Source organism: Nansenia antarctica, assembly GCF_963989245.1.
Source record: "Nansenia antarctica genome assembly, chromosome: 11".
Taxonomy (NCBI): Eukaryota; Metazoa; Chordata; class Actinopteri; order Argentiniformes; family Microstomatidae; genus Nansenia; species Nansenia antarctica.
Window position 1 is genome coordinate 8,053,754 of NC_137681.1, and position 23,353 is coordinate 8,077,106.

Sequence of the window (23,353 nt, forward strand, 5' to 3'; positions counted from 1 at the left end):
CGCCTGGTTTTGCAGTGGACAGAGTTTATCCCCAGCATCTGGTCAGATGTATCAACACCCCCCATGTACTTATTATACTCCCCGACAGCTGTGGGCCTGGGGATGGGGACCCTCTCATTTTGTCCATCAGCTAGATAGATAGGAGAGAAAAGGAGGGTGCACATTGTCACAATGGTAATTCAATGTGTTTTGCTCCTGTCATTTATTCATCCACTGACAAAAGGTTACATTACAGCATTATGTCAATACCTGTCTTCTGCCAGCGCAGTACCGTCTCGTCAGTGTAGACTGGATGGACATTGGTGCACATGGACACCTCTCTCGTGTCCATCCACTTTACAAAGAGCAGGTTACCATCCCTGATCCACCGGATGGTTCCTCGTGGTGACCTTTGAGGTGTTTCAAACAAAAAGTGCATTACAAATAAAATCAAATGTATTATTACTATTATTATTCTGTCTAGATAGTATTATTACTGTTATTACCTTTTACACACAGCATTCTCCTGAGAGGATGGAGTGCCAACTCTACCCTGCCGGTAGGTTCCACATGCCCCAAATCCCTGCTGGCCGAGGTGTCTGAAGAGGGCTGGGCTGGTGTAGTAGTCATCACAATATATGTGATAACCAGAGCCCAGGAAGTTCTTGTTCACCAGGTCAGCCACAACATCAAACGACAGACCCTTCCCAGTGGCAAACTTGGACTTGCCGGTGTAGAGCCTGTAGTCGATGGTATAGCCATTTACATCGGCAAGAACAAAAAACTTCAGCCCCCACTTGGTGGGCTTTGCCCTCATGTACTGTTTTATGGACAACCGGGCCTTGGTGGCGACCATCCTCTCATCGACAGAGATGTGTTGCCTGGGATGGTAAATGGCCATGCAGCGGTTCCTGATCATGCCATACAGTGGCCTGACCCGGTGGAGGAGGTCATATTCTTCAGTGCCCCTTTTTCTGTCATTCTCCACATCTTCAGTTGGATCGCTCATGTGGAGATTGGCAGAAATTGCCATGAAGCGGTCTCTGGGCATCATGGTGGCTGGAAACGGCACATGAAAGATGGTTTCTTTCCTCCAAAAATCTCTCACCTTGGGCAGGTGCAGCACCGCCATGTAAAGCATGATGCCCAAGTACTGCTTCATGTCTGCAGGGGTCAACTCTCTCCACGCAAATGTTTTACCATTCTCTTTATTTTTTGCTGCTTTGCTGTTTGTGTTGTTACACAGCACTCTCATTATCTCCTCATCAAAAAACTGTAAAAATATTTCGCCTGGGGATGGATTCCCAGTGTTGAGGGGGGGCTGAACTCCGGGGCTCCTTTTGGGAGCAAACCGTGGTGGTTTGGGGGCAATGTCAGGGTCTGCCTCCGTTTTCCAACCGGTTGCTCTGATAGAATAGAATAGAATAGAATAGTTTAATGACCACACGACCTAGGTCGGTGGAATTTGTTGTCGGTACAGCTCATAAACAGTGTCAAAAAACATACACACATTGTACATGACATGAACACACATAACCACAAGACAAGACAGAACATATTTACAATTTACAATTTATACAGTGCAATGAGTCAGGTGTTGAGAGTCCTTATGGCAGAGGGGAAAAAACTGTTTTTGAAGCAGGATGTTTTGGTGGCCAGGGATCGGTAGCGCCGTCCAGAGGGCAACAGTTGAAACAGGTGGTGAGCAGGGTGGGAGGGGTCAGAGATAATTTTATGTGCTCTATTTGTGGTGCGTTTGAGATATAGTGATTCAACTGATGGAAGAGGGGTGCCGATGATCTTAGATGATTTTCTTACTATACGCTGTAGTTTTTTCCGTGATTTACTGTCCGAGCTGCCATACCAAACTGTGATGGATGAGGTGAGTATGCTCTCAATGATGGCGGTGTAGAACTGAAGGAGGAGTTTTTGTTTTACTTTGAATTTTTTGAGCTGTCTGAGAAAGAATAGTCGTTGGTGGGCTTTTTTGGTGATGAAGTCTGTGTTGGTGTTCCATTTGAGGGAGTTGCTGATGTAAGTGCCAAGGAATTTGAAGGAGTCCGTTATGGTTATGGGTTCTCCAAGGATGTTGATGTTTTTTGGGGGGGGGGGGCTGTGCCTGAAGTCTACGATGATTTCTTGTGTTTTTGATGAGTTGAGCTGGAGGTTGTTGTTGAGGCACCAAGTGACTGCTTGGGCTATCTGCTCGCGGTAATGGTCTTCATTATTGTTTGTTATGAGTCCGATTATGGTAGTGTCATCCGCATATTTCATAAAGGTGACTGAGCTGTGGAGAGATATCAGGTGGTTGGTGTAGAGGGAGAAGAGCCAGGGTGAGAGGACGCATCCCTGGGGGGCGCCTGTGCTGAGGGTCAGGGGTCGAGATGAAAGGCTGTTCATCTTGACCCACTGTCGTCTTTTCCACAGGAAGCTCCGTATCCAGTGGCAGATGCAGGGGTCAATGTTCATGTCCACCAGTTTGTTGAAAAGATTGACCGGGTCTATTGTATTGAAGGCTGAGCTAAAGTCAATGAATAGGATGCGGGCGTAGGTGTTGGGTGATTCCAGATGTAGTAGTGTGTGATGGAGGGCTAGATTGACAGCATCCTCAACAGATCTGTTGGCACGATAGGCAAATTGATAAGTGTCCATCAGGGGGGTGGTGTGGGTTTTTAGGTAGGAGAGGACGATGCGCTCATACGCCTTCATGGCCACAGATGTCAGAGCGATTGGCCTGTAGTCGTTGAGGCTGGAGATCTTGGTTGATTTTGGTACAGGGATTATGATGGAGTCTTTGAAGCACTGAGGAACTGTGCATTGGCGGAGGGAGGTGTTGAAAATGATTGTGAAGATTGGAGCCAGTTGTTCAGCACAGACATTCAGGACAGCAGAACTGATCCTGTCTGGGCCTGCTGCTTTCCTTTTGTTCGTTTTCCGGAACACGGCCCTCACCTCTGCCTCCTGGATGTGAAATGGGGGGGGTGGGGGGGGGTCGGGGGGGGAGTAGGGTGGAATTGGGGACTGTTCAAACCTCCCATAGAACTCATTGAGTTTGTCCGGGAGGTCAGTGTTAATGTCAGATGTAGGGGGGGACATGGATTTTATTTTTTTCCAGATTGTTCTAGTGTCGCTTGATGCAATCTGCTGTTCCAGTTTTGTGGCATAATTTGATTTGGCTTTCCTGATTGCAGACCTGAGTTCGTATTTGGCAGTTTTATATTGATCACAGTCTCCACTAATAAAAGCTGAGTTCTTTTCCTTGCGTAGAAGTTGAATGTCTTTGTTGAACCAGGGTTTATTGTTGCTGTGCATTTTCACTGTTTTGGTGGGAATACACAACTCCTCACAAAAGTTGACGTATGACGTCACGGTGACGGCGAGTTCATCGAGGCTGTTCGCACCTGCACCAAATATGTCCCAATTTGTGCACTCGAAACAGCCTCTCAGAGTATCAGTGGCAGTTGGTGACCGGCTTCTGAAGCCGTCACCGCCGGCACCGTGCCCGATGTTACGGCTGCGGTGTGCACTCTCTCCCCTCTCAGTACTTCCATTCCTCCCCTCAGAAGGCATGCTAAAAGTAATGTAGATAATATAACATAAGATTATAGCTTGAGTCTCATTCATCCCGAAGGAAAATATTATGCGAGTTAGTTACCCAAAAAGTTAGGCTACAAATGCCTTCAACAGGAAAACAGGAGCAGACAGCTACTGGGAAGAAAGCAATGACTGAACTCCCATGCACACGGTGAAGAGGTGCGGGCACAACCCCCACATCGATACCTCTTGCTTTGGTGCTCATGTCACAGGCAAGGCAGAACACTGGAAATTATAAATCGGTGTCCCTCAACACTGACTGGGTGCTGGTCTTCAAACATTCTTGAGCGACACAAATCCAGTAAAAATAATAGTGTTGTCAACTGACACTTATTATTGATTCATTACGATTCAACCAAGATTGCATGAACACAAATGACGTTTTTCATTATAACTTTTATTCTTTTGATACAAAAAAAGTGAGTAGGCTGTTTTTCATTGTTATTTGTAGACATGGAGAACACAGCTATTGTACAGTACATTGATGCATGCTGAAAATAAAAACCTATATGAATATAGGCATATATATATATTATATATGTATATATAACACCGACAATTGTATAGGTGTGGCACAAAGGAGAATGTGTTATTAATAAATGACTAATAACAGCAAACAATAACAATAAAAGTGTATGGAGTGCGAGAGGATGCGCTGGGCCTCTCCTGCAGCTTACAGAGTCTAGTTCTGAGCTGCTCTAGAGTATAATTTAATTTGAATAATTTTGCCATTTAGCAGACGCTTTTAATCCAAAGCGATTTACAATTATGAATTACAGGGACATTCCCCCTGGAGTAACTGAGGGCTAAGTGCCTTACTCAAGGGCACACTAGTAGTGGTGTGGCTTCAGGTGGGATTTGAACTCACAACCTTCCGATCACAAGTCCAACTCACTATCCACTCCACTACCCCTAGAGTCTGCTGTGAAGTGTGAGGGGGGCAGAGGAATTAATTTCTTTTTGTACGTTTTTTTTGCCCTCTTGCGTGGTACTCCACCTCGCTCCTTGTAGGATTTGGCAATGGAATGGAGAAGTAGGCTGCTGATCCTGGACAAAACAAACAAACACCGGTTTCAGACTGTGGCCTGTCGTTAACCAACTAATAATCGTGACGTTAGAATTATAAGGTTCCATCTCCATTTTTGTCAAAATTTAGTTTTTTTTTTACATAATCTGATCCATTAGGTGTTTATTAATGCCTGTGTGGTGTTGTTGTTTTTTTAAATGTTGACATTTTTGAGTTAGTAATTAATAAAATACAAAGGTTCCATCTCACAAAACATAATGTTTAATGGAATGTAAAAACTTTGACACTCAATATCTCTGAACTGCCCTAAACGGAGATAGAACCTTATCATTCTAAACGGAGATAGAACATTATCATTCTAAACGGAGATAGAACCTTCTCATTCTAAACGGAGATAGAACCTTATCATTCTAAACGGAGATAGAACCTTATCATTCTAAACGGAGATAGAACCTTCTCATTCTAAACGGAGATAGAACCTTCTCATTCTAAACGGAGATAGAACCTTCTCATTCTAAACGGAGATAGAACCTTCTCATTCTAAACGGAGATAGAACCTTCTCATTCTAAACTCACGTAATGCAGAAACTGGTTTACGGCACACGACAGTTTTGCGCCTGAACAAAAAAACGTGCCAGCTAAATGTTAGCGGCTAGCCTCAAAACAAAGCAGCTTACAGAATACAAACAATAGCTACACACTCAACTTAGATGTTCACACAGTTGAAACAATACGGTATTAAAACAATATGGTGTCAGGAAAATCTAAATGATAATAATAAACTCACCCGAGTACAAAGCAGAAAGTGTTCCGGCACACGACAGTGTTGTGGATCTTGTATGTTGTCCTGCTAAAGTTGCGTTTCGTCGGCACTTGCTTTGAAGATTGAGTCATTTCTGAACAATTTATCGAGGTCAGCAGAGTTCCCATAATAAGCATGTCCCGGTTATCTGCCGACAGAGACGCCGTCTTCAACCGGGTGTCGTAGATCAATTCGGGAGACAGTTTTTGGCTGCAAGAGACCTGTTGTTCGGGGTTGTTTTTTCGCCTCCGCTGGCAATTGCAAGCGAATTTTCTTATTAAGTCCATTTCCATTTCCATTTCCATCTCAGCATCGCCATCATTCTCCTCCACCACCTCCTCGTCAGAACTGTTGTCAGTGGTTGTGTCGGTGGCGTCCTCCGCCATGGCTGAAGGTGAAAGTGTAAACATTAAACAGTGTGGCAGCGTGCTTGTGCTGTTTATCCTCCACCTATCCCGGTGTAGGTACCGGATTTTCCCACCCTACCAGATTCCGGTTCCGGAAAAGTGGGAAAATTTGGTATGGTGGGAAAATCCGGTACCTGAACGAGATCTACCTCGGGATAGCCAATGACACCAGACATGCTGATCGATCAGCCCGCCCCCGGCCAAAACCCAACGTTAGGACCCCGAAACAAGCTACGTATGGTGGTCGTGAAACAGTTTGTTATATCGAGTCTGGGTACTTCAAAACGTTATTATGAAAAACGTCACTTATGGTGCAGTATTGTATTTGACAGCTGTGAAGTGTGAACTGAACAGTCACTTGCCATCGTGGTTCGTTTCGGTTATGTTTTTCTGTGATAATGTCAGCAAAGCTCCCACAGTACGCAGTTAGGTTATCACATTATACGGAGATACGGTTCTATTAGTAGCATTAGCTGATAACAATATGATGCATTGGCACATCATATTGAAAAATATCTGAGTACATTCTGGCAATCTGGGATATAAAACAATAACAAAACAGTCTTCCAACCACTTTTGATTGATTGATTGATTGAGAATGTTTATTTTGGTCCCTTTTTTTTTTTACTTATACAATTCATAATACAGATATAAAAAATGTACACAGTCACAATGCGTAACACCAGGACCAAAAAGGTGTAGGCTGAAGCCATGGCTTATTGCGTCTACCCTTTTTACATTAGTGATTTTCCCCTTATGAGGGCATAATCAAGACATAGAAACATTTATAAACAACATTTTACTTACGCATGTTAACAAAAAGTTCAAAAATACCAAACAAAAAATATATTTATACCTCTGTTTTATACTTGTTAATCATCTTATTTTTTAGTAGTTTTAATCCTTTTAGTGTACTACACATTTTCATTTCCTTTTCAAAAGTATTCCATAAGTTAACTCCTTTAACTGTTATACATCTTTGTTTTGCATTTGTTCCATTTTGTAAATGGAGAAAAAAATTAATGGGCCTGGAGAAATGTTTACCACTCTCAAATTGATAGACGGAGCTATGGATGCCAAGGCTGACCATCCATGAGATCAAAATTATATTTGCAACCATGTTTACAGACAATGGAGTAAAACAAGCTTATTTGGGTGTCCCCAATAAAAAGAGAGCGAACAAGCATTTAGATATTCTAATAAAAGGACTATGAGGCTTTCTCCTTCACACCAAATGCAATGGTTTTGACAGTTTTTATTATAGAGAATGTCAGAAAAGTGTTTGTGTGCACACTACTCTTTCAATTATGGGGAAACTTGACCATGACAGGAAAACTGGCAAGAGTGTAATTTCTGGTATATTTCCTAGAAGTATAATTTAGCAAGAATGAAGTAGGCCTAAGTATTTAGCAAGAGAACTGTTGAAACAAACAATGAATTTCAGCATTAATTTACACATTTAGAATCAACCATATGCCTGATGATGTCCTTGACCATCGTGTTTTTCTATAGACGACAATGCAATAAAAACTCAACTGGTCATGAATTATGAATCATGATTTTTCAAGCTTACCCTCCTCAACAATTTGATTTACAACAGAGGTGAGATCTGTGTGAGATGACACTATGCTTGGATAACGAAGAGGGGAAAGCATACAGTACCTTCGGAAAGTATTCAGACCCCTTTACTTTTTCCAAACCCTAACCCTTTTGTTGTGTTATAGCTTCAATTTATTTGGATTAAATTAAACTAATTTGCCATCAATCCACATACAATACCCCAGAATGACAAAGTGAAACCACATACAGAAATACCTCATGTACATTTCAGGCACCATCTCTTGTGTGAAGAAGAGTGGTAGCTGCATCAAGTTATGGGTATATCTGTCACTGGCAGGGACTGAGGAGTTTGTCAGGATCAAGAGAAAATTATGACATTTGCTGAGTTGATAGTGACATCCTAATCTACAGTGTGTAATTGATTCCTATGCAAATCAGACCATATAAAAACAAAGATATTCATTCCAAAATGTGTTCTTGCATTAAGATGGACTGCAACTTACTGAGTCATTTGTTGATGACATTTTAGCATTTTTGCTAATTTTAAGAGTGTCATAGCCAAAGCTCTCAATACTTCTGTACATAGGGTATTTCTGTATTTACATTTTTATATATTTATTGGAATTTCAAGAGACGTGTTTTCGCTTTGTCATTCTGGGGTATTGTGTGGGGATTGATGGCAAATTATTTTTGATCTATTTTAAATTGAGTCTAACACAACAAAATGTGGAAAAAGTGAAGGGGTCTGAATAGCCTACGTTCTGAAGGCACTGTAGGCCTATGTACACTCACCGAACACTATTAGGAACACCTGTACACCTTCTCATTCATGCAATGTTGGAATGCAATGGGGAATGTTTCTTGGCACACTTTGGCAGCGTTAATACCAATCAATCATCGCTTGAATGCCACAGCCTATTTGAGTATTGTTTGTTAATGACCATGTGCATCCTTTCATGGTCACAATTTAGGCTACCCATCTCCTAATGGCTACTTAAAGCATGATAATGCACCATGTCACACAAACCAAACTGGTTTCATGAACATGACAATGAGTTCAGTGGTCTTCCTAGTCACTGGATCTGAATCTTAACAGAACACCTTTAGGGGGATGTGTTAGAAGGGAAAATGCACATCTTGAAAGTGCATCTGAAAAATCAAAAGTCATGCAGGAATTGCGTGACGCAATCATGTCAACATGGACCAAGAATCTCAATGGAATGTTTCCAATATCTTGTGTAATCGAAGAATTGAGCCTAGTATTCTGAGAGCAAATGGAGGCCCTACGCAGTGTTACTATAGAGTTCCTGGTACACCCAGGCCGCGAGCGCCTACCGCTGGCCACACCGAGGTAAGAGGGAGGAGTCGAAGGAAGGGACAGCAGCTTTAAAACCCCCGATCCCGACACACGAAAACATCCGAAAGAGCACAAGAGTCCAGTGAACGTGATAGATAGCCCACAGGCGGTAACGATATAAAGCCAACAAACTGCGGATTTTCTGTTGGCCCGTGTGTGAGACTTCTCTGGGACTGCACCCTGCGCTGTTGTTGTCACTGTAAGGTAGCAGCCCTCCAGTTACAGACAGATACCCTCTTCCAAAACGCACACCTACAGACAGTCTGCTCAATTTTTCTACAGGGATACTTTTGACACAAATTCAAGGGGAAGGTAGAAGATCTCGGAGAAAATGCCGTTGTCCATTAACGGCGTACTGTGCACGCTGGCAGTGTTGTTTTTGTGGCGAGTGAACGAGCTCACGGAAGCATGCAGCTGTGCGCCCGTGCACCCGCAACAGGCATTCTGCAACGCGGACGTTGGTGAGTAATAATTTTAATTGTAATTTTGCCATTTAGCAGACGCTTTTAATCCAAAACGATTTACAATTATGAATTACAGGGACATTCCCCCTGGAGTAACTGAGTGCCTTACTCAAGGGCACACTTAACTAGTAGTGGTGTGGTTTCAGGTGGGATTCAGGTGGGATTTGAACTCACAACCTTCCGATCACAAGTCCAACTCACTATCCACTAGACCACCACTACCCCTACAGTAGTAGTACACCCTCACGCGCCACCGGGCACCTTCAGCTTCAGGACGCTGTCTGTCTGTCTGTCTGTCTGCCGATGATCGTTTCTGTTGTTGTTGTTGTTGTTGTTGTTGTTGTTGTTGTTGTTGTTATCGTCGCAACATGTCGCAGTCTCCGCGCATCGGATGACATTTAGTTTTCACATTGTTACAATGTGTCATGTGTCAGCCGGGCTGTTGGTCAAATTGAAACAATGTAGCAGGCCTATCTGTGTTACATTCCCATAGAATGACAGTCAGCATTCAAACAAGGTTGTTGGACGTTGTAAGTGACAGTGACAAGCTGTTGATTAGGGTTAGGGTTAGGTAAGAGTTTATATGGGATTGCTGACTAGGCTATATGAACCATTTACATCAATTAGCTGTGTGTTGTGGCCCTGTTACTTGACAGCCTCTCTCTTACACACACACACACACACACACACACACACACACACACACACACGATGATAATGTTACAGAGGTAAACAGGATGAAGAAAACCTATCCAGTCTTTCCAATAGTATAGTGTTCCTGTTCTTGAGGCAAAGGGAGGAGGGTGAGTAAGAGAACTGGTGCATACATCCTGAGTGATCTGTGTTTACAGAGAATTAGCTTTAGCTTCAGCATCCAATTGCTCTCGGGCTAGGAGTGTCGCTTGGTGTGTCGGACGACGTGGCACAGCAGATGGAGAGAGAGAATGAGGTAGAGGAACACAAGGAGGGAGAGAAAGAAAGAGAGAAGGGGAGAAGCTTGAGACGGAGATGAAGAAAGTGCGATGGGGGAAAGTGTGGGGGAAATCCTTCTCTTGGAGCCTGGCTCTGCTCCCAACCACGGAATCCGTCACACCAACCCTTTTCTTTCCATCCTTCCTTCCATTCCTCTCCTCTTTCCCTCTCTCTCTCTCTCTCTCTCTCTCTCTCTCTCTCTCTCTCTCTTTGAGGTGTGGTGCTGCTGGTAGGAATTACAGGAATGCTGCTGGGATTTTCCCGCTTCACTCCGGTGTGATGCAGAGAGAGAGAGAGACACACACACACACATACACACACACACACACACACATACACAAAAACTCACACACTTGTGACCACCTGGCAGCGTATGACATCTGGCTGTCAGTCCTGGGTGTGCGCAAGGGACCAGTTGCTCAAAGGGGAAAAAGTAGTAAAAGTTTAGGACCTCTGACAAATATGCATGGCATCCCTGAGAATGTTGCTAAATACTCTTTTTGATCATACTCTCTCTGAGGTGTGTGTGTGTGTGTGTGTGTGTGTGTGTGTGTGTGTGTGTGTGTGTGTGTGTGTGTGACGCACACACAGACAGACAGAGGTGTGTGTGATGGAGTCTATTGACTTTAAGGGTGTGTTACTAGCTAACTTTGACAACACCATGTGCCAGTCTGTCTGTCCCCACCCACAGCCAGGAGGAACGGAGAGAAGGGGAAAAGAGGAGAGAAGAGAGCATGAGATATTTGCAGGCTAGAAGAGAGGGAACAGTAGGCCTGTATGCCCAGCAGTACACACAGCCAATCACAGAGGAACGAGACTCTTAACAGCTATGTGATGAACATTTTGTGTGTGTACGTGTACGTGCGCCGTGTGCCAACTGCATGTTTATTTATTTCCATGGACTGGAAAGTGCATCATGCACAATGCAAACACACACCCCCACACCCCCCCACACACACACACACATTGTGGGCGCTGCAGATGGACCAGTGTGTACCCTGTGTTTACCACGGTGGTATAGGTCAGGCTTCAGACCAGAAGAATGCAGCAGTGTCACCGGGCTAGCCCACAAGGCTGACATGCACAGTCAAACACACAGCCACACGCTCCCTCTCCCACGGTCAGCCAGCCACACAGGGGAACTTCCCACGACTACCCGCTGGGAGTGTGGGTAGTCGAGCACCAGAGTCACGCCCCGACCCACTACAACTAGCAGCTGTGTGTGAGCGCATCAGGAGTTGTTTATGACCGGGAAGTCCTGCAGTCGTTTTTTTTAGGACGATATGGTTTTGTTTTTTATTTGATGTCAGTCGTTTGCCTTTATTTGACCTTCCTGAGTGGGTTGACTTCCTCGTTAACAACAGCTACCCCGAGGAGTACGGAGGAGGAGCGTGAGGGGGTACACTGAGCCTGGGGCGATTACTGTAGATGACCACTGCAGTCTGAAGAGGGGACGGAGAGCCATGCGGTGAACAGGGGAGGCTCGTTAGGATGTGGTGTCTGATCGTATGGGTTTTTCATGGAAAAGCATTGCGTCGTGCTACTGATATTCATATATGTCATTCAGCATAGCTATGGTTTGGGGGTGGGGGGGGGGGGGGGTGGCAGGAAGCAGTTGAATGTGGGTCAGCCAGTGGTTATGGAAGGGGGTGAGTGGGTGGGAGGGGTATACCTCTCATATTTGCCTGCTGATGATAGGCTAGTGGAAAGAGCTGGCCATTAGAAGGTTGTGGGTACAATCCCACGCATGAGACAGAGTGCAGAGTGTCTTCTCATCTTAAACTTCAGGGGTCATGGCTACAGGGATTCATGTGACCCAATTGACATGCAGGGAGAAAGGTGTCTATTTAAGAAAACATCATTTCCTAGCAGTCCCAAATAACAGAATAATTTAGAAGTTTCTGCCCTGTTGCCGGTTTCCCAGAGTTCTTTGCTCATTAGCCTCTGGCTCAGAATGAGGTCAGGAAACGAGAGCGGAAAAACCGAATGGAATGTAGGAGAGGGAGCCAGCCAGGTATACCGCTGTGTGTGTGTGTGTGTGTGTGTGTGTGTGTGTGTGTGAGAGAACCTATGTCTGTTCCTTATGTATGATCATAGGAAGTGGTTACATGTGCTGTGCCATGATTAGGGGGTGAAGGAGAAGGAGAAGAGCCAGGGAGAGGGAGTCAGACGTTGTAAACTCAGGGGGCAGTTAACCTCTACTTGTGCAGTTACCCCCCCCTACACCCAGTGGAGTGTGTGTTTCCCCCCCCCCCCACCCCCCCTTTATTTCTTGTTACTTTACGTTCTTGCGTATTGCTCATATTTTCCGTGCTGAACAAATGCCCTTCCCATAGTTGAAGCATGATGTAGTCCTTTAGGCCTTCAACAATCAGACACACACACACACACACACACACACAGACACACGCACTGAAGCTGACCCACACTTTCTCTCAAATCTCACCATTTTATGTACCCTCCATCTCCCTGCTTCCATTCATTTCAGCCCTGTACCAGTCATGGGGCCAATCAAGACCATATGACCTGGTGATTGGTCTAGGCTTCCTAGTGGCCTTGCCTGGCTGGGCCAGACTGAGCTGGCCTTCAAAGCTAGGCTGTATTGGACTACAGGGGCTGGGTTGGGCTTTGTTGCTGCGTGAGAGAGTCTGAAGTATGTAGACCAGAGTACAGACTCCAGGCTGCTGTAGAAGCTGTTTTGACTGTCGCCCATCTGCAGGTGGTTAGCTGTGGCTGTGGTTGGCAAAGCTATTAAACAGCATTATATTTGAGAGAGAGAGAGAGAGAGAGTGTGTGTATGTGAGTGTGTGTGTATGTGAGTGTGTGTGTGTGTGTGTGTATATATATATATATGTGTGTGTGTGAGACACTACCTTTATGCTGTGTGTCTCTCCCTCACAGTGATCCGAGCAAAGGTGGTGGGACAGAAATTCGTGGAATCTGGGAACGATATCTATGGTAACCCCATAAAGAGGATCCAGTATGATATTAAACAGATCAAGGTGAGAGAGACTACCTCCCTGAGCCATCATCTGAACCCTGACCCCCCTTCACCCTAACCCTTCACCCTAACTAACCCAACGGTCTGGTTGTGTTGCAGATGTTTAAGGGTCCTACCCAGGACATCGAGGCTATCTTCACCGCACCCGTCTCTGCTGTCTGTGGTGTTACCCTGGACTCCAGCGGCAAGAAGGAGTACCTTATCTCAGGTCAGTCTACCAAACGGACAGACAGACAGGCAGACAGGCAGTCAGACTGAGTGGTAATTATGCTGACTAGCGGACTCCTCCAAGGGGGTGAGTTACCTTACACACACACCTAATTCTTGAGGACATGAACTTCAGTCTTCATCGGTCCCATCGGTCTTCATCTGGTTACTGTTTGTGTCGGAGATGATACAGACAGGTCTGTGTAAGAAGACAGCGTGACGAGGTACCGCGTCACTGAACAGCATAGTAACCCGTCTCGGCTGTGGGCGAAGAAGGTGCTGAGGGAGCAGAACTGGAGCAGACAGACACACTGAGACGGGCAGAGACAGACCGAGACATAAAGACACCAGACGAGACACAGAGGTCTGATGAGCTCATGCCTGCTCTGGTTTCCCCATCGTTAACACAGACAAGGGCCCGCGAACACTGCCCTCAATTACAGAGACAGTACAACTGCCGACGCCAGCGTTTCTCCCTTTAGGATTACAGATTATTTTAGAATAAAGGACCTAAAAGCAGGAAGGGGGTGGGAAGCCACTCCTGTCTGGCTAGTCTGAATGACTCACCTTCCCTTCTTCCATCCCTCCTTCTTCTTTAGTCAGGGAAAGGAAGGGGCGAGAAGGAGAAGAGGGGTGAGTCAGTCCAAGGCAGAGACTGGTTTGTGCGTGCTAACGTCTGTTGGAACGATGAGCGCTGGTCTCTTCAGACAGGGAGAAGAAGCAGTGACAAGACTGCAGCCACAGCAAAGCTCGGAAGTTGACCTTGAGCTATGTCTGGGTTCCTTCTTGTGCTGAACATCTTAGTGCCACTCAGGGACACAACATGATCACCATCTGGACTTGTGGCCTTGAAATGGTCCATAACGTTCCGTACTCAAAACTCCGTAGTCAAAACTCAGAGCTCTGTTTTATGATATTATGCCTCCCTCTTGTTTTTTTTCAGAGTTTTAAGTATTTGGGAATAGGATTTCCATATCTGTGACTTTAACCATTGGCCTGCTAGCACCTATGTAATCCATGTTTATTTAACTGGTAGATTGACCTAGCTAGATTTAAAGAGTCTCAACACATCATCTGTAGGAGACTATCCAAATAAAGCACCCTGTTTCCCTGTTGCTTTGTCTGTTTTTGTGACCCCCCCCTCCCTCTCTTTGTTTTGTCTGCATGGTGCTTGCTGCAGGCAAGGCGGAGGCAGGTGGGCGCATGCATGTGACCCTGTGTGATTACATCACGCCCTGGGAGTCTACGAGCCCCACCCAGAAGAAGAGCCTCACTCAGCGCTATGATATGGGCTGTGACTGCAAGGTAAGGGGGGGGGGGGAAATGGAGGGGGACAAGGAGGGAGGGTTCTAGTTCTCACTGGCATTGTATTACATTCAGAAGCTAACGTGTGTGTGTGTGTGTGTGTGTGTATACACAGATTGTACGCTGCCCCTCTCTCCCCTGTTCGGTCTCAGCCCCTAATGAATGTCTGTGGACAGACATGATGATTGAGAAGCAGGTGTACGGTCGCCAGGCCAACCATTACGCGTGTGTCAAGAGGTCTGACAACTCCTGTTCCTGGTACCGCGGCGTTGCACCACCAAAGAAGGAGTTCATGGATGTGGAGGACCCCTAGTCACTTCCCCTTGCACTCTGCCTCTGCACCGCCTGATTAGAATTTTAAAAAAGAACGAAATCTTAACAACATTCCATGAAAATTAGGGCAGCAACTATATCTAAAGGTGAATATGACACGAATATGATACAAACATGATATATACAACGAGGCAAAGCTGATGTGACTGATTTGAGAGAAGTGTTGGTCTGACAACAACCCATAGCCCCTTACTCTTTGGTGTCAGAGCCAGTCAAGAGTAACCGACGTGGTTCTCAGATCTGTGAACACTAAAGAGGAATGAGCTAGGGTTGTTTTCAGATCCTGCATATATATGTACCAATTTCAGACACATAGACTGGTCGAGTGATGATGATGTCACATCCTCCTGAGGCTGGCGTCAGGAGGACTGATCCTTTTAGAGAGGGCACTTTTGACCCTCAAAGCTCTTAACTCTCCACTTAAATGTCTGCAATCACCCCAGATCAGATGTATGATAATTACTCATTCTCTGTTTTTATTCCAAAGCCAAATTCCGGGTTGCCTTTTTATGATTTGTCTCTTTCATATGCAAAAAGGGACATTTTAAAATGTTATTGGATGTTGCTTCAAAATTGGTTATTAGGACCAATTACATGGATGGTGAGGCGGGACTTCCCAAGTAGTTCTAAGAAATGTTTGATGAAAAGAGTGTTTCTAAAAGATGTTCAGTTAGTTTTGTCTGAACAACTAAAGCCTCTCAATTGTAGGTAAAATCCTTGCCAGTGATCAGAGTAGGGAAATGCTTAAGACACAACATGGCTCAATTTGACCCTTCACCTTTGACCTCCTTGATGTCTCACTAGACCAGTCTATATTGTGTGATAGAGAAGATGAGCCTGCCAGTGTTGATCCCGCTCATGGGGTCACATGATATCCCTGCAACCCCAACACCCTATATAATCCTCCTTTCTATGTCCCTCTCCCCACGCTGCCCATTCTAAACCCAGATCCCCCAACCTCTCCCGCCTCTCCACCTCTTTTCCCCCTAGAAAAGAGCTGTACAGTTCATGCATACACTTACATTATTATTTACTTCATTAGAACTAGATTTGCACTTTTTGAGATTAGTTACAGTAAAGACCAAACCAGGAGGCTAAGCTGGGTCTCTGCAGTGTTCATGTTATCAGTCCTCAGACAGACGGGTCCTCTTCGGGTCCAGATTAGAAAGACAAAATGGCCCCCGGGCCCAGTATTTCAAAACCTTTAATCTGGATGAAAATTATCTGGATTCTTTTTTAGCTATCCAGGATCAGTTTGAGCACGTCTGATGTCTATCATACTACTCAAAATCTGCCAGATGGATCTAATCCTGTTAAAATATATATATATATTAAATTAAATTAATAATAATCCTAGCAAAAGATAATTCTGGATCACAATGATCTAAATTAAACGTTTTGAAATACCAGGCCCTGGTGATCTTCATTATATGTCATGTTTTTTCTTTTTGCTATACCCTCGCTATTACCTGTTCTTTCCTGTCATAACACAAAGTGTGTTGTTTCTTCAGGTAGAACCGTAGTGAGTGAAAGGTGACGTGGCTGTATTGAGTCAGAGATCTTGTGTGAGACAGACAGACAGGAGATAGAGACTGTTATGCTGGCTAGCATTCCCTTTGCTACAATGCTTGTATGTCATGCTCTGAAAGTAAACTGAAATAGTACATTGAGAATGTGCGTGTAAGTTCAAGTTGAGGACATCCTATACTCGTCAGTATTTGGCCCTTAGAGCTTTAGTGTGGGACTTCCCTGTCTTTTCTTTTCTCAACGTTTGACTGAACTTAATCTAATCTTCAATTACCCTTTTAGAGGCCTTCGATAAAAATGAGCAGAATGAAGTATAAAGTGCTTTTTACACACCGCAAGCTGAACAGTATGTGATGGAGTATTAGACGCATAATTTAAAAGTGAACTTTTCCCATTTTTCATTATGTTTTGTTTTTTTCAGTGTTATCTGTTATATGATTTGTATGTGTTTATTTCCTATCAAGTCTCTGTCTGTCTCTTTGAGAAATGTTTAAGCAGTAGAGTGGAGTGATGGAAGTCCTCTCTTGCGCTGCAGTCACATGGGAGAGAGAGAGAGATGTCTAGAGGTACATTGTGAGAGAAAGAGAGATGTATCTTGCGTGAGGAGAAGTAGACTATGCATGTGTACGATGCTTTGTGTGTCACTCGATGGACAAATATACAGTATTATCAAATAAAACATTTGAAACCGTCATTTTCTGTCTCTTTGTCACACTGGTGTCATAAAAAGAAGCAGAGAAAAAAAGCTCTCACTCAGGGTCAAAGGTCGTGGAGCTTTTTGTGACTGATTGTGTCCATGACATCATTACCGTGGAAATGATATGGTCACTGCCTCAGTGAGAACACAGTGTACAAGTCAGATAGCCTAGCTGCTTTATCATATCATATTGTCGAAACTGTCTTGGCCTTTCAGGGAGAGAGTCTTAGAGATCTATGGACTGCTTTTGGCTACTGCTTGTTGTTGTTGTTGTGGTGGTGGTGGTGGTGGTGGTTTTAAATGTGTGGTACACTGACTCATAACAGACCAACTGTCGTCTCTGCAACTCGAACAGGAACACCATCTTTGTTAATATCCTGTTTCTCACCCACACACTCACAATCACACGTTCCCTACCGTCGGTGGCGTGAGTGCAGCACCTCTGTGCCAAGACATGGCCAACCACTAAAACAACTAAGCATACCTGTTGTAATTGTAACTGCCTTCGTTAATGCAGTTAAAGGTCTGAAGATGTTTTGGACACTTTTAGTGTGTGTGTGTGTGTGTGTGCGTGTTTGTGTGTGTGTGTGCATACGTGCGTTTGAGGGACAAATGCACTTTAATGGCTGTGGTGATTGACTCAACTGGGAAACTATGTAGAAAATGTGCAGTGTGTGCCCAGACCAAGTGGTTTTGTCATCTCCTTGCTCGGCTACCAAATAATCCGAGACAGAACGATATGTGCTTGTAAGTTCTTGTCAACAGGAACTTATTCATTCTGTTTGTAGGTACAGGTAATTCTGTTGCAAAGATGATGAATGTCATTCAAACCTGTCCCAAGTCTGGGACAACCAAACACTCTTAATAACAACGTATACAGTAAACTTTGTCAATTTCAAGCCTGGTTAAAGGGGCATTCTGGGATTCAAACAATAACAAAGCTGTTTAAAAATTACAAATTACTCTTATTACTTTATTATTATTAAAACATTTGGGGGGGGGGGGGGGTGAACAGCAGAGGGAGAGGTTTCTTACAGAAATGTAAGCACTATCAAATTCATAGGCAATGCTATGAATGCAAGGACTGACCATCCATGAGATTTAAAAAAACGACTTAGTTTTAAAATAGTATAGAGAATAGTATTAGAATAGTTGTTTACAATGACATAGTTTACAAACAATGGAGTAAAACAAGCTTATCATTTGTGTTCTGAATAATGTGGGTGAGACAGATGAACTAAGCTCATGAGGTGTTCGTATGTTATCTCCTTCAAATATCAATAGCTATATATCTACATTTCATGTTAAAAAGTTCAAAACATGGATGTACCAATCCAAGATTGCCGCATCACACAAGGTTAAGAGCAGCCACAGTCCCTGTCTTACTTCTGCTTACTGACAGTTTAACCTCAGCTTTACTGTAACATCACACCGCTGTGTTGCAATTCCAGAAAAAATAATAATCTTGTAAACATGACAAAATCCACACACCCACTCGCTCACGGACATCATTTTCACGAAAACACCCATGACAACACGCATGATGATTCCCATGACAGTAGAAGATCAGCGACAAGCCTCTGTCGGGTTTCTTTGGACAACAGCACCACCCAGTGGCAGATATTGCTTAGTGTAGGAGTCTAGTCTACTTTAAGCCTGGTTGTCTTTGTACACTTGAGCAAGGTCTTTTGGCATGGGCAACTGCTTTTAGAGTCATGTAATCTGACCAGGGAAAACTAAAATGTTAGTCATTGTTAGTAATTCAGCTGGCTATTAGACTCTGTTGCCATATATTTTAGAAGCTTCATAATCAGTGATTAATCTGTGGATGTCTACATCTTTCTAATCAAATCAAATCAGATCAAACGTTATTAATAGAGCACATTCCGTACACAGATGCAATACACACCCTACATTAAAAAAAACTCACACCTTGCACATACACAGGGCATAAATGACAAGCAACACATTTTTTTTAGGACACGACAGAGAAGAACAGGGTCTCATTGTGTCCAAACCACTTCTCTCTTTCCCTCCTCACCTTTCAACACAGCTGTATTGTCACCATGGCAACCATGTTTGATGCATTTGAAGAAGTGAACTAGATCTAACAAAACAAGTTCACTCATCGAAGTTTGACCTTCTATTTGTTGTGCTCACAGCAGGACTGCAAACATGCACGCACACACACACACTAAAATATAAAAAAGTCAAGGTGGTCTCATACTGTGTGTCTGAGTGTGTGTGTGTCTGTGTTTATGTGTGTTTATTTGTATGTGTGTGTGTGTGTGTGTGTGTGTGTGTGTGTGTGTGTGTTGTGTGTGTGTATCCTCAGTGGACATGTAAACACATGAACAACATCCAAAAAGCTTTTCAGCTGCCTTTTCAGCTTTTCAGCTGCCTGTTGCCAAGCAACTCCGTGAATTAGATAAGCATAGAGCGATCTAATTGGGTCATAAGGAGGTTCTGATATGAACATTGTGACGATCCACACTGGTACCACCAGTGGGCGCCAATTATCTGTTGTCTTGTTGACCCTCTCTCTTGGTTCCTGATGGGCACAGGTGAAGGTGATCATCCTGATTGTCCCAGGAACTTTAAGAGGGGGTCAAATTGATGGACTCGCTCTCTCCCTTGTCGACCAGCAGCTTGTTTGTTGGTTGTTACTATTACTTTATCATTATTTCCCTTTTAACATATTATTCTTTAATAAATCTCCTATTATTGTTCTCCATGTGTCGTCTCCCTTTTTGTCACCTTGTCCTGAGCCAGGCAAGCGTAACAAATTGGGGGCTCGTCCGGGATTGAATTTGGTGAGAGCAATATTCTCTCCCTTTTCATAGTTGATATTCGGGATTGGATTGTTGGATTTGTCCAACTCTATATTGGGAGACCCGCATGGTTATTGTTTATAGTTATTGGGTTTTTGTTGGATTGGATGTAATGTATTGTTTAGTATATTTGGTACGTTGGTTTGGGTGCTGGTGACGAGGGGGAGCTGGCCGTCCGACTGTGCTGACAAGGACGTAACTCTTGGTATTGGCTGTGATCTTCGGCTGGAGTTTGGTGAGTGCTGTGTTCTATGCAAAGCAGAGAAGGATAGGTAGGGCGGGTGGTTTAGATACCATCAGAGCTATACGTGAACCCCCGTGCTAGGAGTAGAAGCGCTTAACGCTTGTTTATTGTTTTCGTTTGTTATTTTTGGTGTGTTGAACGCGGGGGCGCCACCAGGCATTTGCTTGGTGGAAGAGTTGCATGTGAACGCACTGAAGACTAGCTGAGTGGTTAGTCAGTCATTACTGAGTTAGATGCGGGGCAGCTCTTACGAAGTATATTAGTTACTTTTCTGTTTTGTATGTGTGCACAGTTACTCGCTTTAAATGGGCTGAAGATTATGGCTGATATGGGAGTAGTTTATAGGAGGAGTTTGTAATAGGAGGGGAGATTCCCGTTTGTTAGGGTTGGTTAATATTGGTTATTTGATTATATTGAGTTATGGATGTTTTTGAGGAGTTTGTGGCAGCTCCGTCGGTCGATGGATTGTTACAGTTAACGAAGGAACAACTGTGGAAGGTTGTGGAACATTATGAGGTTAAGCTTGAGGTGGTGAAAGGCCGAGCAAAGAAACAGGACGTAGTGGAGGCTTTACAGACTACGTTAATTAATAGGGGCATACTAAAGGGTAAATTGTCTGTCCCTAAAATATCCGTTGGGGTTGCATCTGGGTCCACTGAGTTAACATTTGATCAACAGAAAGAATTGTTAGCATTACAGATGGAATTTCAGATGCAAGAGCGTGAATTTCGGACGCGAGAGCAGACGCGAGAGCGTGAGTTTCAGGCACAAGAGCGTGCGAGGGACAGGGAATTGGAGTTGGATAAATTGGCTCTTGAACGGGAGCGCCTTAGGTTGATTGCTGAGGGAAAGTTATCTGACGGTGGAGGTGGCGATTCGAGTAATTCTAAGAGGGATAATATGTCTGTCATGGTTAGACTGTTGCCAAAGTTTAATGAAAAAGATCCTGATGTATTCTTTTCACTGTTTGAGAGTGTTGCCGACGATAGGGACTGGTCTACTTCAGACCGCACCGCATTACTACAGAGTGTGCTTATTGGCCGAGCTCAGGAAGCTTATATTGCTCTTAATGGTAGAGAGAGGAAAGATTATGATACAGTTAAGGCCGCTATCCTTAGGGCTTATGAACTTGTTCCTGAAGCTTACAGACAGCGGTTTAGACAATGGAAGAAACATGACAAACAAACTCATGTTGAGGTTGTAAGAGAACTAACCAGCCATTTCAATCGTTGGTGCGTGGCGGTAGAGGTGAATACTCTGGAGGATCTGTCAAATTTGATTATTTTGGAACAGTTTAAAACCATTGTCCCTGATCGCATTGCCACTTACGTTAACGAACACAAGGTGAAAACAGCAGGTCAAGCCGCGGTGTTGGCAGATGAATTTGTACTGACTAATAAGAGTCAGTTTGGTGAACATCGTTTTCGTAGCGAGGGGAGCCGTAGACAAAATCCGACCGTGACTGACCTATTGGTAAATCGTACACAATTCCCTAACGAAGGTCCTGGTTATTCTGTCCCCTTTTCAAGGTCGGAGCATGGCAGTCAGAGTAGAGTAGATCCTAACTCGACATGCAATTATTGCCTTGAGAAGGGTCACTGGAAACAGGAGTGTCCTGTCCTAAAAGGAAAGAAAACCTACAGTGGGAAGGGGGGCTCTGTTAGACCGTTGGCTCTTGCAGGGCATGCTTGTGGGGCAGCAGCAAGAGTGTCTGGGGTTGCCGAGGGGTCTCCCTTTAAACCAGGGGTGATGGCATCCTCAGTATCCAGCCCACCTGCGGCTACTGAGTTGGCGGTGGCACTACAGGGCTCTGTCTCCATACAGATTAGCGAGGAGGATCCTGATTTTGGCCCGTTTATTACTACAGGTTTCGTTTCTCTGGTGGGAAGCCCACAGAAAGTGCCTGTCCAGATACTTCGTGATACAGGGGCTTCAGAATCTTTTATATTGGAATCGGTTTTGACATTCTCTCAGGAGTCAAGTGTGGGGACCAGCGTTTTGATTAGAGGGATGGGGATGCAGACTTTGTCTGTCCCCTTGCATGAAATTGAGCTTTGCTCTGATCTGGTCCAGGGGGTAGTGACCATTGGTGTTCGACCCTCTCTGCCTGTGGTGGGTGTGGCAGTCATTTTAGGAAATAACCTGGCTGGAGGAAGAGTGTGGAGTGATGTGCCCCCACCTCTGGTAGTTAGTTCTGGGTTTACACGACCAACAGGACCCGACCTAAGTGTGAAGGAGTTTCCTGAGGTTTTTACTGCCTGCGCCATGACTCGTGCTATGAGTTGCATGGACCCTAAAATTGATGATGGTAAAGAGTCTGATAAGTTCACTCCTGACAATTCTGTTTTTCAGTTTCCTGATCTGCCGCCGTCTTTGTCTCGGAGTGAGTTGATTTTAGCCCAACAGGAGGATCCTGAGCTGAAGCTGCTGCTCAGTGGGATTCAGCCTAAGGATGAGCTGGAGAGCTCTGAAAGTGGTTGTTTTCTCTTGGAGGATGTGTTGGTTCGTCAATGGCTTCCTCATAATGATTGTTCTGTGAGTGACCCAGTTTTCCAAGCAAAATTTACTGGTCCCTACTCTGTTGTACGACAGGTGTCCGAACGGAATTATTTGATCAATACTCCTAACCGTAGAAAGTCTACACAACTTTGTCACCTGAGCTTATCAAAATGTTATTATTCTCGTTCACCTAGGTCCGGAGTAGATACGGTCTTGGAGGTGAAGCCGGTTGTGTTGACCACAGTGAACGAGGGGTCTCCATCTCCATCCACTCCTGTGGTGGCAGCAGGGTGGGAGGAGGATGTGAGTGGGCCTGGAGTTTGGTTATGGTTTGGTTATGGTTTGGTTATGGTTTGGTTACTGTTTGGTTACTGTTTGGGTTCTGTTTGGCACTGGTTTGGGCTCTGCAGCACTTTGATGTTATGTGGGGGGGGGGTCCCATCCAGTGGTCGTTTGTTAAGATCATAACCCCCTGACCTTTTTGCATTCTTTGCAGAGTCCGAGCCAGCGCCTTTCCAGGTGAATCAATGCTGCCGGTCTAGAACTC

The 23,353-nt window shown here is 44.5% G+C and overlaps 1 protein-coding gene across 1 annotated transcript; it reads left to right on the forward strand.

Annotated features, from left to right (window-relative positions):
• The first annotated feature begins 8,822 nt into the window (after positions 1-8,822).
• Positions 8,823-17,220, forward strand: timp2a (TIMP metallopeptidase inhibitor 2a). The gene is made up of 5 exons (XM_080541704.1): positions 8,823-9,187; positions 13,064-13,164; positions 13,263-13,371; positions 14,551-14,675; positions 14,791-17,220. Exons 1-5 carry the CDS (start codon positions 9,058-9,060, stop codon positions 14,986-14,988), a joined length of 663 nt encoding a protein of 220 aa, XP_080397830.1. The 5' UTR covers positions 8,823-9,057; the 3' UTR covers positions 14,989-17,220.
• The last annotated feature ends 6,133 nt before the right edge of the window (positions 17,221-23,353 follow it).

Excerpts from the sequence above, each read along its gene's own strand:
- timp2a (XM_080541704.1), top strand. The coding sequence starts at position 9,058 with ATGCCGTTGTCCATTAACGGCGTACTGTGCACGCTGGCAGTGTTGTTT. Across the intron at positions 13,372-14,550 it reads GAAGGAGTACCTTATCTCAG|GCAAGGCGGAGGCAGGTGGG; the intron begins GTCAGTCTACCA and ends TGCTTGCTGCAG. Across the intron at positions 14,676-14,790 it reads ATATGGGCTGTGACTGCAAG|ATTGTACGCTGCCCCTCTCT; the intron begins GTAAGGGGGGGG and ends GTGTATACACAG.